The 15,330-nt window shown below is 54.0% G+C and overlaps 1 protein-coding gene across 1 annotated transcript in view; it reads right to left on the bottom strand.

Annotated features, from left to right (window-relative positions):
* PLXNA2 (plexin A2) overlaps positions 1 to 15,330 on the bottom strand; it is a gene marked incomplete at its 5' end in the record, with an annotated part of 123,661 nt that overhangs the window by 39,286 nt on the left and 69,045 nt on the right. Inside the window, 5 exons of the mRNA XM_084302059.1 lie at positions 6,928 to 7,042; positions 9,363 to 9,459; positions 10,338 to 10,491; positions 11,294 to 11,417; positions 15,137 to 15,237. Of these exons, the coding sequence (XP_084158185.1) occupies positions 6,928 to 7,042; positions 9,363 to 9,459; positions 10,338 to 10,491; positions 11,294 to 11,417; positions 15,137 to 15,237 (591 nt within the window). The remainder of the gene's footprint in view (positions 1 to 6,927; positions 7,043 to 9,362; positions 9,460 to 10,337; positions 10,492 to 11,293; positions 11,418 to 15,136; positions 15,238 to 15,330) is intronic.

A 15,330-nucleotide genomic window follows, 5' to 3' on the forward strand; every position in this document is an offset into this window, starting at 1 on the left:
TCCAAGCACGTCTCAGCCCACGGTGAGCTGGCCGATGCCCCGAGCACACCTTCGGCACGCAGGGCAGGTAATTCATGGTGTGTCCACGCAGCCGCAGGCTCCGTGCAGAAATACAGAACCCCACGGCACAGCTCCCCTGCTGGGGAGCGGTGCTGAGCTTTGAAGTGTACAAAATACCATGAAACTGGAAGCAGTCTGTTAAATTTTCCATCTAAAACCATGTGAAAATATTTCAAACGTCAGCGTGGCTGCAAGAAAGGAACAAAGAGAAGAGCAAAATGCTGCTGCCTCCAAACTCTCTGTTTGCTGTACGGAAAGCGTGGAAGTGCTTGGTCTTGGGCTCTTAAACAGCTAAGCAGGGTAACTAAAGCAGTAAGCAGGGAAGCGTTATTTGTTTCCACTTCTGCCACTATCTGGCCAAAATAATGCAATTGTAAATTAATAGCAGGCGTAGCATCACCACTAATGCTGTTATTGCAGGAGTTCTGGGTTTCTTTATAGATGTTCTGCACAAAACAAAGCCAAACTGTCCCCACAAACATCATGTCACACATGAGCACATCCGCGGCTCCGCACAAACCGGGAGCATTCGATGGCTGTCTGAAAGATAATCTGAGAGGAACCACAAAAAAAAAACCATCAGTGCGTGGTAGCTGTATGACATCTCTCCCAATAGCTCTCAGCGTCCCAAGCATTATCTCCCCACAGCACATTGGGAGCCGCAGGTTTTCCTCTCTTCATCCACCAGGAACTGCAGCACCACAGACAAAGGCTCCGGCCATCAGAAGCATTTACATTCCATTTACCTCTAATTTGCTTTGATCTAATGGAAATAGGTACCTAAGTACCTGTAAGGAGCTGACAATAAATGATTAATCCCCAACTAACGCAGAAGTTTTAGGGGGGAAAAAACCGGACTGTTTCCTTTAGCTCTGCCAAATTCCACGCTGGCATCCCAAGCCCTTTGCCACCCAGCCTAGAAATTAAGCTAAATCACGCGGATGGAGAGGCGAGGAGAGCTGTCCTGTGCCCAGAGAGGAAATCTCCCAGGGAGGAAATCCCCTATGGAGGAAATCCCATCCCGCTAAGGGCCAGCAGGCAGCCGAGCTGCTCCCAGGCCATGGGATGTTGTTTCGCTACTGGCTCCGAGGAGCTGTAAATGAGAACCAGATGCTGCCCGAGCTTGGAGGAGCCAGTAGCTTAAGCTGCTGCCTCATAAACCTTTTTAGTGGCACTTTTCCTTATATATTTTTTATTTTATTTCTAACAGGGACTTTCACGGATTAACAGCCAAGAGTGGTTTTTAGCTCCAGCAGCCAGGAAGCTGGCCGTGCTGGGAAGGAAAGAGCAGCCCTTCTGTGCAGCAGCACAGATCTGCAGTCTGGCTGGGAATGTCACCACAAAATTCAGCTCTCAGGTCCCCACAGACCCCAGTACCGTGGGCTCAAATCTCATCTCAGCCTTCGCATTGCTCCCAGCAAGCTGCTGAGATCCCTGGTGTTTTCCATCCAGCTGTGAGCTGCGTTGGGTTCCCTTTGCACACTCGTTACACGCTGCACACCTATCACACACTGCACACCTATCCCAGCTTCTGCTCGAGACCTGGCTGCACGCAGGGCTTGGCCACAGAGCAGCACACATGGGGACATGGCTGCAGGGCACAGCGGTTCCAGCTCCTCAGCAAGCTGGGCTGGGAGGAGAGGCACCCCGCAGCACCGGGATCCTTCAGCACACGATGATTAAAACCCAGCAGTCTCCAGCCATCTCACCAGTGGGAGAAGCTCAGCGCACAGTCCTGAAAATAATGAATATGTTCTGGACCATTATCCTTCCTGGCCACCGTCAGTCGTGAGATGACTGCTAAGGAAATGCTTCTGCCCACAGAGAACAGGAGAGGACTTGCATTTCCAAATCTGCCCTGTAATGCTGAAAATGCTGGTAGCAAAAATTGTCCTACCATCGAGACGAGGAGGATGTAATAGTTTTTCTTTTTTCTTTTTTTTCTTCTTCGAGCAGTGCTTTCAGTGGGAGAAAAATGTCACGTCGGGGTTGTGGTGCAGAGAAGGGCTGCCAGCCTGCGAGCGCAGCCCCTCCGCGCTGCCTGACAGCTCCAGTGATCACACTAATAAGGGACATACATTTTGGGATGGAGAGGGATGCAGGAAGATGCCCTCCTAGCGAAAGCACAGGCACTTGTGGGGCGCCGCACTGCTGCTGGCGGTTGCTGCTGAATTTATCAGATGGGTGAGTGAAGCCACCAAGCCTGCAGGGGCTGGGGGGCACGGGGCTTGCTCCGACACCGCACGCATTACAGAAAGCACTGCTGCGGGCCCTCTCTTCCCTATTTGTGCCATTTCCAATCCAGGCTCATTGCTCAGCTTTCAGTTCTTTATTTTTTTTCCCTCCCCAGTTGCTGCAGCAGCGATGTATGCACAAATTCACGCACACGCAGGCTTTTACATGGCACGTGCATGTGTGCGAGTGGATAGAGAGGTGCCCACCCGTGGGTGCCTCTGCAGCAGCACCTGGTTCCCACACCACGTGCAGGCTCTGGAAAGGCTCCCCCCTTCCCCTCACTTGCTCAGCACCAGTCTGGGTGCTCCATCCTGCACTCCCCACTTCATGCCAGGACGAGCTGAGCAGCCAGAGAACGCAGAGCAAAAGGGAGAACTCCAGCCAGCAGAATATGCAATTTGCTCCGTAATCAGTTTACTTTGTTTTTAATTCATGAGAAGTAAATCCTGCAGTGAGTCAGAAAGGCCATTATTACCTCCTTTTGCTAAACAAACACACGCTGAATTCTCTCATTATCCTTCTTGACTTCAGTAAACCAGAATAAACACAGATCAGAAGATCTGCCGGAGAAAGACAAGACTGACGCACGAGTGGCACAGACTCTCAAGGAATATTCTGGGTATGAAGCATCACTGCGCAGAGTTTACAAAGACATTTTATGCTTCTGCAACACTTTTTAGTCTCAAAGATTCCAAGGTCTATAAATACCTTAAACACCAGAGATAAGCATCTGTCCCTGGAGCAGAACAGAGCACCCATGGTTATTATTTGTGTTTAACAGAGCATTTTTAGTAGGTCAAACCTCCTTGCTCTTACTTGGAAAAAAAACTGCCTAGAAATAGCAGGCATTTCTTTCGACTAAGGGATTTAGACCAAACAGAAGACAATACAACATTTTTCTATTTTTCACCTAAAACCAAAAACCCTCTACAAATGTTAACTAGCTACTCACATTTTAAAGCTCTAAACATAAGCGAACTTGGCACGTGAATGCAAACCCTTGGCTCAGCATCGTGTTCCCAATGACATGAATTACGAACCCCATCACTCAGGCAAACACATTATTCTTCATTTACGCTAGTGGAAAGGAGAGCAGACCTTGCTCCTCAGGAACCAAACGTGCAAAGAAAGTCAACTGCAGCAGGACTTTTCTCACCAGTAAATTCTCAACAACTGACTGCTTGTCCTATGCTTTGCTCCATACCCTGTGCCTTGGACCGTCAGCTACGACGTCCTGTAATATTTACAGCAGAACAGAGCACAGAAGCCTGCAGAGCCAATTTCTTGCCCATTAGCAGCTCTCTGTATAGCAGAGGTGAGGACCAGAGATGATCCCTGGGCATGGATGGGGCACGGAGGGGACAGCTTCCCATGTCCCCAAGGAGCATCTTCCTGCACGGCTCTGTTTCCCTCCAAACAGCAGACACTGGGGTTTTCTACTCCATAAAGCTACTGAGAAAAAAAATGCTGCCAATAAGCTCAACCCAATCTTTTCAGAGCAGTTAACCTTGCTGCAGCTGGACTTCTTGTTACTATTGGTAATGTCTCGGACCAACATCCCTGCAGAAGCTAGATGTGACCCAGACAAGCCATTTGCTGACTTTGGTGGACTTAGAGGTGGTCCTTGGTTGCCTCTTACACACCAAAAATCCCATTCAGGCATTCAAAATGGGGACTGTAGGAACAGATACGAGGAACGTTTGATTTGTTTTATTTCCTTCGAGGTGCATCAGGCTGCACTCAGCATCAAAGGGCATAGCCAGGTGCAAAGATATCACCCTAAAAGCAGCAATAATTTAAACCCAAACTCCAAGGAGTCAGGACAGAGCTGAAATCTGGTTCTGCACTTAACTTCCAGAATCTGAAACGCTCCATTCCCCTGATTCAGCACCTCACATGTGGAAATGGCATTATCCACACGCAGTGGACATCAAAGAGGGAAGGGATCCCACATTCTGGGAAACTAATAGGATTTATTTGGTTCTAGCTCTCCACTGGGATGGGTATAAGGATAGATTCGTGTCTACATTCCTCTTCATCTCTGTGTTTTGTACACTTACAGGGACACGTCGTACGGCCATAAGCCACACACACTCACACCCAACCCCCCCGGACCCATTAAAATGACATTACAGGCCTGAGCTGGGGCTGTGTGAGTCTCTGAGGACCCTGTGCTTCACCTGGGGGGGCTGAAGCTTTGTATCAGGGGACAACCAGCACTACGCACCCGTGAGGCCCCATTTTGGAGAGGCTTTGCTTGTGTGGGTGCAAGCTACCTTCAGGGCTACACCTTCCCATTGCTCTTTGGATAGCAAAGTCCAAGCACACAACTTCTGTGGACAAACGAAGCCTCAGGCCACCTGAAAAAGGCTGAAAAAATAGGGTTGCTGGTGCTAGAGCTCACTGATGGCTTCCCAGGCCAGCCTCTACCCCCGTGGCAAGGCACCAGCCACCACCTCTGCTGCTGAGCTCTGCCCTGGGCACAGGGCAGATAGAGACAGAAAGCTCCTCTCCTTTGTATTTGTGTGGAACATGGGGCAGAAAAGCAGCAGCTAGCTCAGTTGGTACAGCCAGAAGACTGCAAGAAGTGTGCAGCTCATCAAGAAGGGCTTGCTTCCCAAAGCACCCAGCAAACGGGCTGGGGCTTTGTGCGTTTTTTCCCTTCCCAAGGCAGACAAGCCCAAGGGGCATCAAAGGGATTCAGTTACATGTCTGAATCCCAGTGGGACACAAATTCTGATGGGTCAGGAGTAAAAGAGAACATCCAAACACACGTGAAAGTATTACAGGAGAACAAGCTGAGGGGATGGGCCGGCCGGGGAGGACCAGCAGGGGCCCAGCTCCAGCACAGCCTCAGGCCCGGGCCCGGCTCTGCGGCTCCACACACAGACCTGCTGCTGCAGAGGGACCCACGCTGATAAGCACAAACATTTTGCCAATACATCAGGCCATGACACAATGAGGGCATTGTGATCTGAATTATTTTAGGAGAGGAAACTCTTTATGAGGCGTTTGTTTGATGTCTTGTGTTAAGCGGAGTGAAATGCTGTAATAAAGGCATTAGGAGTGCATTGTGTACACAAGTGACAATTCATTTACCTCAAATAAGCAAACAAATTAGTTTTTAGTGGCTGGCTTTGCCTGTGCTCAGAGGTGCAGAGAAGTCAGGATGAGCAGCGGAGCATCTGTATCATTATGGGTAGCTGTTATCAAAAACAGGCACCAGAAAGGTGCTGCATTAACACGTAACGGCCCTACTAAGAAACAAACTCTAAAGGACAAGGATGACAAAGTCCTTTGGAGCTCTGTGATCCCATCAGGAACCAGCAGAGGTAATGGATCTCCTCCTCTCGCTGCCCTGTGATCTCAGGTAAGTCCTGCGTGTTCCTGGGAGCAGAATGGAGGTGATGGAATTGCCCTACTTTGCCAGAGACTCGTCAAACACTTTTAATATCCTGGGGTTGGAGACCTATAAAAACAAGAACTCCAAATGTAAAGCCTGGGAAGACAGTAAAGCTTTGAGTGTGAAGGAAAAAAAAACACACACCCTTCGAGAGAAGCCAAAGCAAAGGTTTTGCTTTCCCTTGTTATCTTAAAAGGAAGTTTCTTGGCTTTGAACTGGACTGGGGAAGCTTTTGGTTTGTCCCCAGGGTGGATGCTTCTCCTTGGGCGTTTGTACCCTCACTGCATGAGGCAGTTCTTCAAGGTGCCACGTCCGTGCCTCTTCTGGTCCCTGCTGGAGGTGGCACGAGGCTGGCAGCTCCCAGTTACACTGTCTGTCCTGCCCCTCTGCTCCTGCAGACCCCCGTCCTATACACGTGTAGCTCATTAACGTGCTTTACCCTGTGTCTCTGCGCCTTCTGGCAACGAAAGACCTGGGGACTGGGCAAGACAAGGTGCAAAAACCCCAAATCAAGGGGTTTTGGTTAACTTTGATCAGGAATTTGTGCTAACAAACTCTTTTCCTTCACGGATCCCTTCACCTCAGGTCATACCGAAGAGATCTGGCAGAGCTGTTAATGGGCTTTGCCTCCTTCCAACCGTTAAAAGCGTTTTTGGAATGGAGCCCCACACCTTTTATGAACTGCTAAGAGAGATGGCCCCTGGTCCACAGTGCTGGGACCTGAACCAATTCTCCTTTCCAAGGTCTGGGGCTATTCACGTCTGTAATTCCCTTCTTAACCAGTTTACAGTCGGGTTCCACCCATAAATTTCAGACCTGCCAACACAACCTGGTGCAGAAGGCACGAGGAGTCCCACCAGGAGCTCTGCACCACTCGTTGCTGCCGTCGGGCACATCCCTGCATGCTTTGTATATAACGTGGAGTCTGAGACCCTGAAGGAAAGCGCTACAGCAGTTACAGAATGAATTACAGCTCTTACTGAATCCGAGCATACCCACGTATCAAAGGGGGGCTCAGCTTTGGCATTCAGGTTGGGACACATCGCTTTGCTAGACCAACACTTTCCTGCTATGTTCCTGCTGCATCTGCACGTCCAGGTGCCAGCCCAGGAACACTCCTCAACCCATGGAAAGTGGAAAAACCTCACACAAACATCGCTTCTGCTAATTGTGCCACAGGAAAAGCAAAGAATAAGGAGCTAGGAAGTGCTGAAACCGTGGTCTGGTACCTCAGAGACGTTGATCCGGCCCTCCTGGAAGGAGCAGGTGGTGGGGTCGTGGGTGCACAGGTTGCGGTACTTGCACCAGTGGCAGCGGAAAGCGCTGTTCACACAAGACAGGCACCTGGTGGGGAGAAAGGACAGGTTACAGGGGAGGTTATTGGGTCAGGAGGCCAATTGCAACGGGTCAGCCTAGCCAGAGTCCCCGCTCAGGGTCCCTCACAGGAAAACAGCCTCTTTGGATGGAGTTTGGTACAACAAAAGTAACAAACAGCGGCACAATCTTGGGTCTGGGAAAACAAACACTCAGAAGAGAGTATTTAAACAGCCACACAATTAATCCAGTAATAAAATACAAGCTTGGATTTACTGCACATCGTTGCATTGTGTACAATAAAACACAGCATTGCACAGACACCCGGCTTGATTTTTTAGCTTTGGTAAAAACTAGAAAACAAAGCAAGCCTGGCAAAAATTGGATCAGCTATTTTACAAGTCAGGAATGCTTAAAGTCAGTGGTAACACTTCAGCTGGCCTCAGAGTGCACCTCTCTGCCGTGTGGTTTTCTGGCTGCTGCTTTCAGCTCTGCTCTGCCCCAGCTCCCTGCAGGCTCCTGAGCTCCCCAGGACTTCCAGGTCACCACCTTTGGTCTTTCCTGATTCTGCTGTCTTAAGGACCACTGGCTCTCCTTTGCTTCAGAATGGGGGTGTGCGTCCCCACTGCGTCTACTCCTTCTCTTGTTAAAATGAGCTGAAAAGAGAAGCCACCACCCAGGCTCCTGACCCCCCTGCAGCTCCCTGGGCACACAAATTCATGCCCTGAGAGCTGAGCCATCTCCGGTGGGCTCACCACGCCTGGATCCAGCACAGGGCGGTCAGCAGAACCTGTCTGCAAAACCAGCATCTCCTCACCCATCCACAAACCCCTCCTGCCCTTCCGAGCCCCCTGCAAATGCCCATGGGTGCATGCTCCATGCACCACAACCCCTTCACATGCTCCTGTGCTGCTGCAGCCCCACAGCCCTTCCCCTGCTTGCTCTCCCAGTGCTCTGCCTGTTGCAGCGAGGACTTTCGGGATCAATAGGTCTCTCTCCGATGCTAGCTGAGTCCCGTATTCCTTTCTGCTTCTCGCATGTTGTGATTCATTCCTGCAAGGCTGCCTCATGCCCTCGTTGAACTCACTGATAATGAGTGCAGCATGATGTAAGTGCTACAGAATTTACAACCGTGTTAGCACTTTATCTCCAAACATGAGCTTTGAGAGAGGCATGGTCAGACAGAGCCAAATGACGGGACGGAAGACACATTGCCTCTCCTGATCCAAACACCCACTCTGAGGAGAAAACAGGGGTCACCACAACGTCACCCCTCAAGCAAATCCAGGCAGACGAGAACCCAGGGGAACCATGGACAGGACCACAAGTGCTCGTGGTGGGGCAGGGGCTGGTGCTGTGAAACCTGGCTGAGGGACAAGGGAGCATGGACAGAGCTGCGTGGAACACGGCAGGAGGCAGGGACCACAGGGTGGTGGGTGCAGACTTCTGGAGAGACACTACACAGGGACTGAAGGATCATCAGGGCTCCTCTCAACCTTGTGCCTCTGCTGTGTGTGGTGGCTCAAAAAATAAAAAAAAAATAAAGAAAAATGGAATGGATGCCTAGAAAAACTCCAGGCTAGCCAAGCTCGTCAGAGCACACAGCCCTCTTCCAAGTGCAGCAGGGAGGGCCTCATAGCTTGAGGCTTCAAATCCAGCATGGAAAGGCTGTGAGTGACCCCGTGCTGGCACTTCTCAGCTCCTACCAGGCTTCTTGGGCAGCAAATCCTGCTCCAAAACCGGAGCTGAGAGCTGACCCCTGCAGCGGGAGACGTCACCCAGCCCTGCAGGGACAGCCGCTCGCTACCCAGCTTGTGCCAGGTCCTGTTTGTGTTTCATTTGGGTGCTCTGGGACTTGCTTTGTTTCCAGAGAGAAGTCTGCAAACGCTTCAGATGCTCAAACACAACTGCACGGCCTGCCAGCTGCGTGCTGCCTGCTGGGGCGAGCACACGAGGCAGGGGGCTCCTGCTCCCGGACCCCAGCCCCAACCCTGCCGCTGTGCTGGGACTGCGTGCTGCCCACCTCCCCGTCCCTTTTCTGCCTTCTCCCACCGAGATGCATCCGCGTTCACAGTTGCAGGATGGAGCAGCTTGGGGGCACCAGCAGGTTAAGGTTTTGTCAGGCTTGTTCTGCTTGCGCCTCGCCAGGCAGGGAGAGCTGCGGCCGCTCAGAGGAGCGCACCGAGGGCAGGGAGCCGTGGGCTCGCCTTGCACAGAGCACCCACACTCAGAGAACAGCCCAAAGACCCCCTCCCGCAGGGAGCTTCCCCCCAAAATGTCCCAGAAGAGGCTCTGGGGCTTCAACCAGGAGCAGTCCCCAGGAGGCTGGCAGGGGGGGGAGCGCACTCACAGCTGGTGGGCGCTGCAGTTGTAGAACTTGAACTCGGTGCTGACGAACGTGCGGCCCGTCTCCCGCGACTTCAGCTGCAGCACCACGCCGAACCAGTCTGCGGGGCAGAACAGAGGCAGTCAGCACCCCGGCTGTAACGGGGGGAGCAGCGCTGGGTGCCAGGGGGCTCCCCGGCTGGCCAGGGTGCCGAGCCCTCGGTGCGGGGCAGGAGGCGCGGGCAGGCTGCACCCCCAGCACCCCGCTGCTGAGCTTCCCCCCCGAGCACCCCGGGACCCAGGGGCTGCCCGTCTCCAGGCCCCTCCAGGCCTGATCAGACCCGGTGGCAAAACCCCCTGGGTTGCCCCATGTCACAGCTGAAATGAGCTGGGGATCGGGATCGTGTCCCCTTCCCTACAGGATTTCTGTCTCCAGGACAAACACACACTAATTCAGTCTGGCCCAAGACTAGAATAGGAGCTAATTGTGGAAGTGAGGCCATTAGCGGCTCTTTTTAGGAGCCTCCTTCCTGGGTTAATTAAGAGCAGATTGCTCTTCCAGAGCTGCCAGGGTAAGTCTGCAACAGCCCTGCTACCGCTGCGGCTCCTGGCCCCAGCGTTCACCAGTTCCGAGGCTCCCTACAATGTCTTAGAAACACAGAGATATCAGCAGGGATGCACCGCCGACACCTGGAAGGATGCCAAGGAGAAAATGAGTTTTAAGCAAGTAGCATTTTGTTTATGGGAAGAGAAAATAAGGCAGCGGTGACATTAGTGAAGAAACAGCCCAAAGACGGGGACCGAAAAAGGACAGGGAACGCACAGACTGCTGCCTGCCCGTCTCTTAAGGACGAGCACATGCAGGTCCCTGGGGCCAGCGTCTTCCACAGAGGGCCGAGTTTCTCCATCAGCATCCCCAAAGGGCCAGCTCTACCCAGCAGATGCTCCCAGCCACGCTTTCTGGTGGCACAGGCGCTCACACCACGACGCAGACACTCACCTTGATCCACGGGTATGGCAGGAACGTCCTTGGCTGCTGGCGACACGCACACCACGCGGCTGCCCGAAACCTGCCCCTCCACCTCCGTCAGGTTCCCGAAGAGGCAGGTGACCCCGGCGGCCAGGTCCGGAGCATCGCTCACCAGCAGGCTGAGCTGCAGCCGGGGGGAGAGGAGAAGGGGAATAAAACAGGGGATAAAAGAGCCAGCAAGTGCTCAGCAGGAGAGCTGCCCCAGCGCCCTTCGTGCCCTCGGTACCCGCTGCTTTCCCACTGCATGCTGCCGCCCTTCAATCACCCATCCACACACAAAGCAGCCAACTGCCTTTCGCTGGGGGAAGACAAACGAAGGTTCAGCGGTGCACAAACACCTTGCGGAGCTTTTGGATGCTGCAGTTTGGGAGGGAGGTGGCGATGGCAGCTTTTTGTCCCCCACTTGCTTTGCAGAACCAGCGCCGTGCCCTCGAGGGCTGCAGCAGCACCAACAGAAATGGGGACAGCCCCCAGCACGTGCAGCAGCAGCAGAAACCTCGGGGGCCGCCAGCACCGAGCCCAGCTGTGGGCACGCAGCGGCCCGGGGGCTCGCGGGACGGGGCTGCAGCTGCCGCAGCGCCTGTCCACGGGTCCTGGTGCGCGGGTGCTCGGGGGGCTCGCGGGGAAACAGCTGGGATGCTTGGGAGAGCCAGGGCTCGGCACAGCTCACAGATGGGCTGCTTGGGAAACAAAGCCTTGCCTTTCAACGGTTAATGAAACCGGACCGAGAGAAACGCGAGCTGGGGCCCGAGGGGAAAGGGAATTTGTCTCTGTGATCCCTACCCCCTCGCCCCTCCTCACCAGCGCCCTGCAAGCCTGACTTCATGGGAACACACTTGTGCTTTTGGGAAGGGAGAAAGACCGGAGAACGGAGCGTCGGCTGCGAACCCGAGACCCGAGGGCTCCTTCCCCTGCCTGTGACCTACCGGGAGGCTGTGCTGGGACACGGAGATGCTGCTGGGCTGCACGGTGATGCTCATGCACTGCCCGATGCTGTCGGCAAAGCGGTACGGCTCGGCGGCTCGCTCGCAGCTGTCCCGCGGGGAGCACCTGGCACACACGGGCACACGTCAGCACACACAGAGCCCCCCAGGAACAAAACCCTCTGGGCATGCCAAAGGGACCAGGACTGCTCCTGGCAGCTCGTTATCCCTATTTTTGTATGGCAGGTGTCCTCAGAGTGAACTGAAATTTTGAGGCAGAATCGGGTAAAATGTGAAAAACAAGTTCAGTATGAGAACAAGGTGAAGCCGGGCAGAAGCAGTCACTGAATGAAGGGAATGGCAGCACGGCCAGGGCTCGGGCTGCAGCTATAAGTGCTGAAGGGGAAATGTGCGCCCAAGTTAATTACAGTGGGAAGATGAGTGCCCACCAGGAAGCCAGGGAAGAATTATTAATGTTTCGAGACGGATATCAGACAATGCAGCACCGCACTGGGATCCCTCAGGGATTTTCTATTTCATGTAATTTAGGGAAAACCTTGTTCTTCAAAACCTGCTCCCCGGCAGCAGGTGACATATTGGCCTTTTGATGTTAATGGTGTTAATAAACCATCAGCAAACTTTATCACTTCTCGCTCAGCGATGATCCTGGACCCCGGCTAAAATCACGGCGCAAAGGTCGGAGGATCCAGATGCTGTCACCAGACCCACGTGCCACCGGCCAGCTCCGTGACAGCTCTCCAAGTGCACTCGCTACTTAACGAGGTGCTGCTACTTAACGAGGTGCTGCTGTCAGATTGCTTCTCTCCCTGCGCCCCTTCGCAGAGGCCTGGGCAGTCTCAAAGACACGCAGGCGTTAGCAGAAACATCCTCTGCGAGCAGCTGGCAGGCGCCTCGCAAAATCAGGGCTTGCAGCACCCAAAATCAGGGCTGTTGTTCCCCCGTAGGGCTGTTGGCTTTTGGTTAAGAACAGTGAAGTTTAAGCCTTCCCTTACAAACCCCAGCGTGATAGCCAGCAAACACTGCTGCTGTTCTTCTCTTCCTCTCACCCCTCTTTATTTTTTGGAGCGTAATGGAGCTAAATATGAACGCTGCCAACGGAAGACTTATTGAGGTTTAAGTGAATCTGTAAGATAGCTTTAAAGCGAGCTCTTGACTGGAGCCTTTATCTCATTGACTCGCCGGAATGGCTCTTTTTTATCATACTATTTATGGCAACAGCCCTAACAGAGATAAATAGGGCTGTAGACAATAACAGACTCGCAGAGAGCAGCATATGGAAGAGCCTTGCAGGTTTCGAATCCCACTGGGCTGAAGAGACTCTTTAACAACCTCCTCGAGGCCTCTGCTGGCTCCCGAGGAGCGCGGTTCCAGCAGGAGGAAGAGCAAGCGATCCCTAGCACCTACACAGCACCAGAGCTGCCCGGGCAGCCAGCACCACAACCGTGGCCGATTCCTGCTTGTGCTCACTGGTTTAATCCTCACAGGCAGCTCGTCCATGAGCATCACTGCTCCTAAATTCCAGGCGTGCCCGTGCGAGCATCCCACCGCACAGCACAGCCTGAATCCCTGACTCGGGCTGCTCAGAGACAAGAAGGCGTGATGATCGTACGGGGAAAGGTTTGTGCAGTCCCAGGTGATGAGATTTTCATTCCAGGACAGCTCGGATCCCTTTGCTTTCCCCTCGTTACTGGCTGTGTAAAACCTCTCCGGCTGGCAGCAACACTGCACCCGGTGCTGCCTGGAACAGGGCGCTGCTCCCCGCGTGTATCTCACGCTTGTTCACACACCCAGAGCATCAGGATTTACAATTCAGAAGCAGCTGCTGGGGGTCTCGCAGGGCACAGACCCCAAACCCCAGGGAGGCAAATCCCATAACACGCAATGAGGAGAAACAACGGGATTTCAGCCCCTGATCGAGCCTCAGTGCTAGTTTTTATCAGTGCTGTTGATGGCCACGTTGCTCACGAGGCCGTCCCCTCTCCTGCTGATTCAAGGACCCAACCTCTGCCCTTTTTGCCTCTCACCCTCCCACCAGCCCTCAGAAAAAACATCGTGAGCATCCCACCCTGACCCACAGCCTTCCTGATCGGCCAAGGAGCAGCTGCTCCAGCTGGAAGGGGGAAATGCAAGAACTAGAGGAGAGCTGACAAGTTAAACACGAACACGCCAGCGCTTGGGGCCTTCCAACAAATTTGACGGAGGCTTCAGGAAGAGCAAGATAAACCCAATTATTTACAGCTAAAGACAAAGGCTAAACAATGAGCATTGCTCTAAGCAGGCTGGGAAAGTGCAGACACTCGAAGGGAGGGTTGAGAAATACCATCGGGGAACAAAGTCCTGCTGGAAGACGTCAATGCCTAAATGCCGAGGGCAGAGGAAACAGCACTTTTCTCTCCTCTTGACATTGGGGAGAAACTCTGCAAAATTAAGATAACAACCTTTACCTGCTTCCCAGGTAAAGTGCCTGGCACAGCCACACCACTGATATGTTCAGACTGCCTTGCCCTGGCACTGAGATGTCTGAAAAACCTGAGAACCCCCCCCTGTTCCAAAGCTGATGTGACAGTGAGGGCTTCCCACCACGACAGCACATCTGGGGCTTTGCTATGGGGCTGGACAGGCTCCTCTGAGAGGAAAAATAAAAACGAAGATGCCCAGACACTGCACCCCACAGCGTTGTGATCCTGGCAGGGGCACCAGGGGCTGCTCCGTGCGTGCCCCAAGCCCAGAGAGAGCCAGGCCATGGGCAGGATGCTCAGCACCAGGTTCTCCTGCATCTCCCTGGGTGCGGCACCAACCCTGCAAACCAGGCAGGCCCTGCTGGGTGCCGGGAGCCAGGTTTGCACCCCAAAGCACGCAGGTCCCTAATCCAGGCCGGATTTTGCACAACAGCCTGCCTTTTCCCTCTCTCCCCCTCCAACACCTGCTGCTCAGGCATGTGGCCAAGTGTTATTGTGCGGGTCCCCGAGCTCTGCCTCCGCCCCGATTTCCATGCAGCTCAGGGGGCTGCTCTGCAGGCTGGCACGGGGCCGGAGGGATTTCTATTCCTCTCCTCCAGCATCCTCCGGGCTCGCCCCTCCTCCCCGCATCGGCGTTTGCCTGGTGGTCCCCTTCCGCTGTAGGAAGCGATCCTTCTTGTGGCAGGGGACAGAAAGAACAGGGACACCTCCTGAATGCAGAGCGCGTTTCCTGCAGCTCCCCTGAAAGCACCAGCCCTCAGCCCGTGCTGCCTGGGGCCATGCAGGAGCGCTGCCACCCCCCGAGCCCCGCTGCCCCCGGCCGGCTCTGCCCCAACGGGGACGGCTGCAGGAGATGCTCCCTGACCTCGCCATGCTGAATTTCAACATCTCTTCCAGCTATGCTTAATAGGGCTCAGTGCTCCGCTCTGTTCCGGCGCTGTGACCTCACCGAAAGCGAAGCCCTGCTCATCTCAGCAAACCTCCTGTTGCCTCTCAACGTTCCCCATTAATCAGGAGGGACTGGAGGCTCAAGCAGCCGGGAGGAGCGTGCAAAACGCGAGGGCTCTGCTCCCCCAGGCTTTAATTCTGCTTTTCTGTGGCATCCCACGGCCCCTCCCTGTGTGCTGTGCGCAATCCACCTCTCCCAGATAACAGATTTCTCTTCCTTTACCTCTTCACGGGAGCTCAGGGCTTTTCAGCAGCACTCACACTGCAATGCAGGGAACACCCAGGGAAGGGAAGAATGGATTCGAGGGACTTCAATGTAATTTGTTTTTTGCAAGTGGGGGAGGCTCTTGGGGGTTGTGAAAGCTGCTTTTCCCATCGCTGCCGCTGGCGTGGATGCGGGGGCCGAGGCCGGACTTACATGTGGTGGAGCGTGCACCAGCCGCAGTGGGGGTCTCCCGAGCTCAGGCACTCCCCGCAGGTCGTGTACTGCTCGCAGGACTCCACGGGCACCCGGGACACCTGCAAGGGAGAAGCACAGCCTCAGTGAGTCTGTTGGCACGGCGGGGCAGGCAGAACCAGGAGCCCAAGTTAACGTTTAGTGCTCGTGCAGAA

The sequence above is a fragment of the Netta rufina genome, assembly GCF_964035555.1.
Source record: "Netta rufina genome assembly, chromosome: 26".
Lineage (NCBI taxonomy): Eukaryota > Metazoa > Chordata > Aves > Anseriformes > Anatidae > Netta > Netta rufina.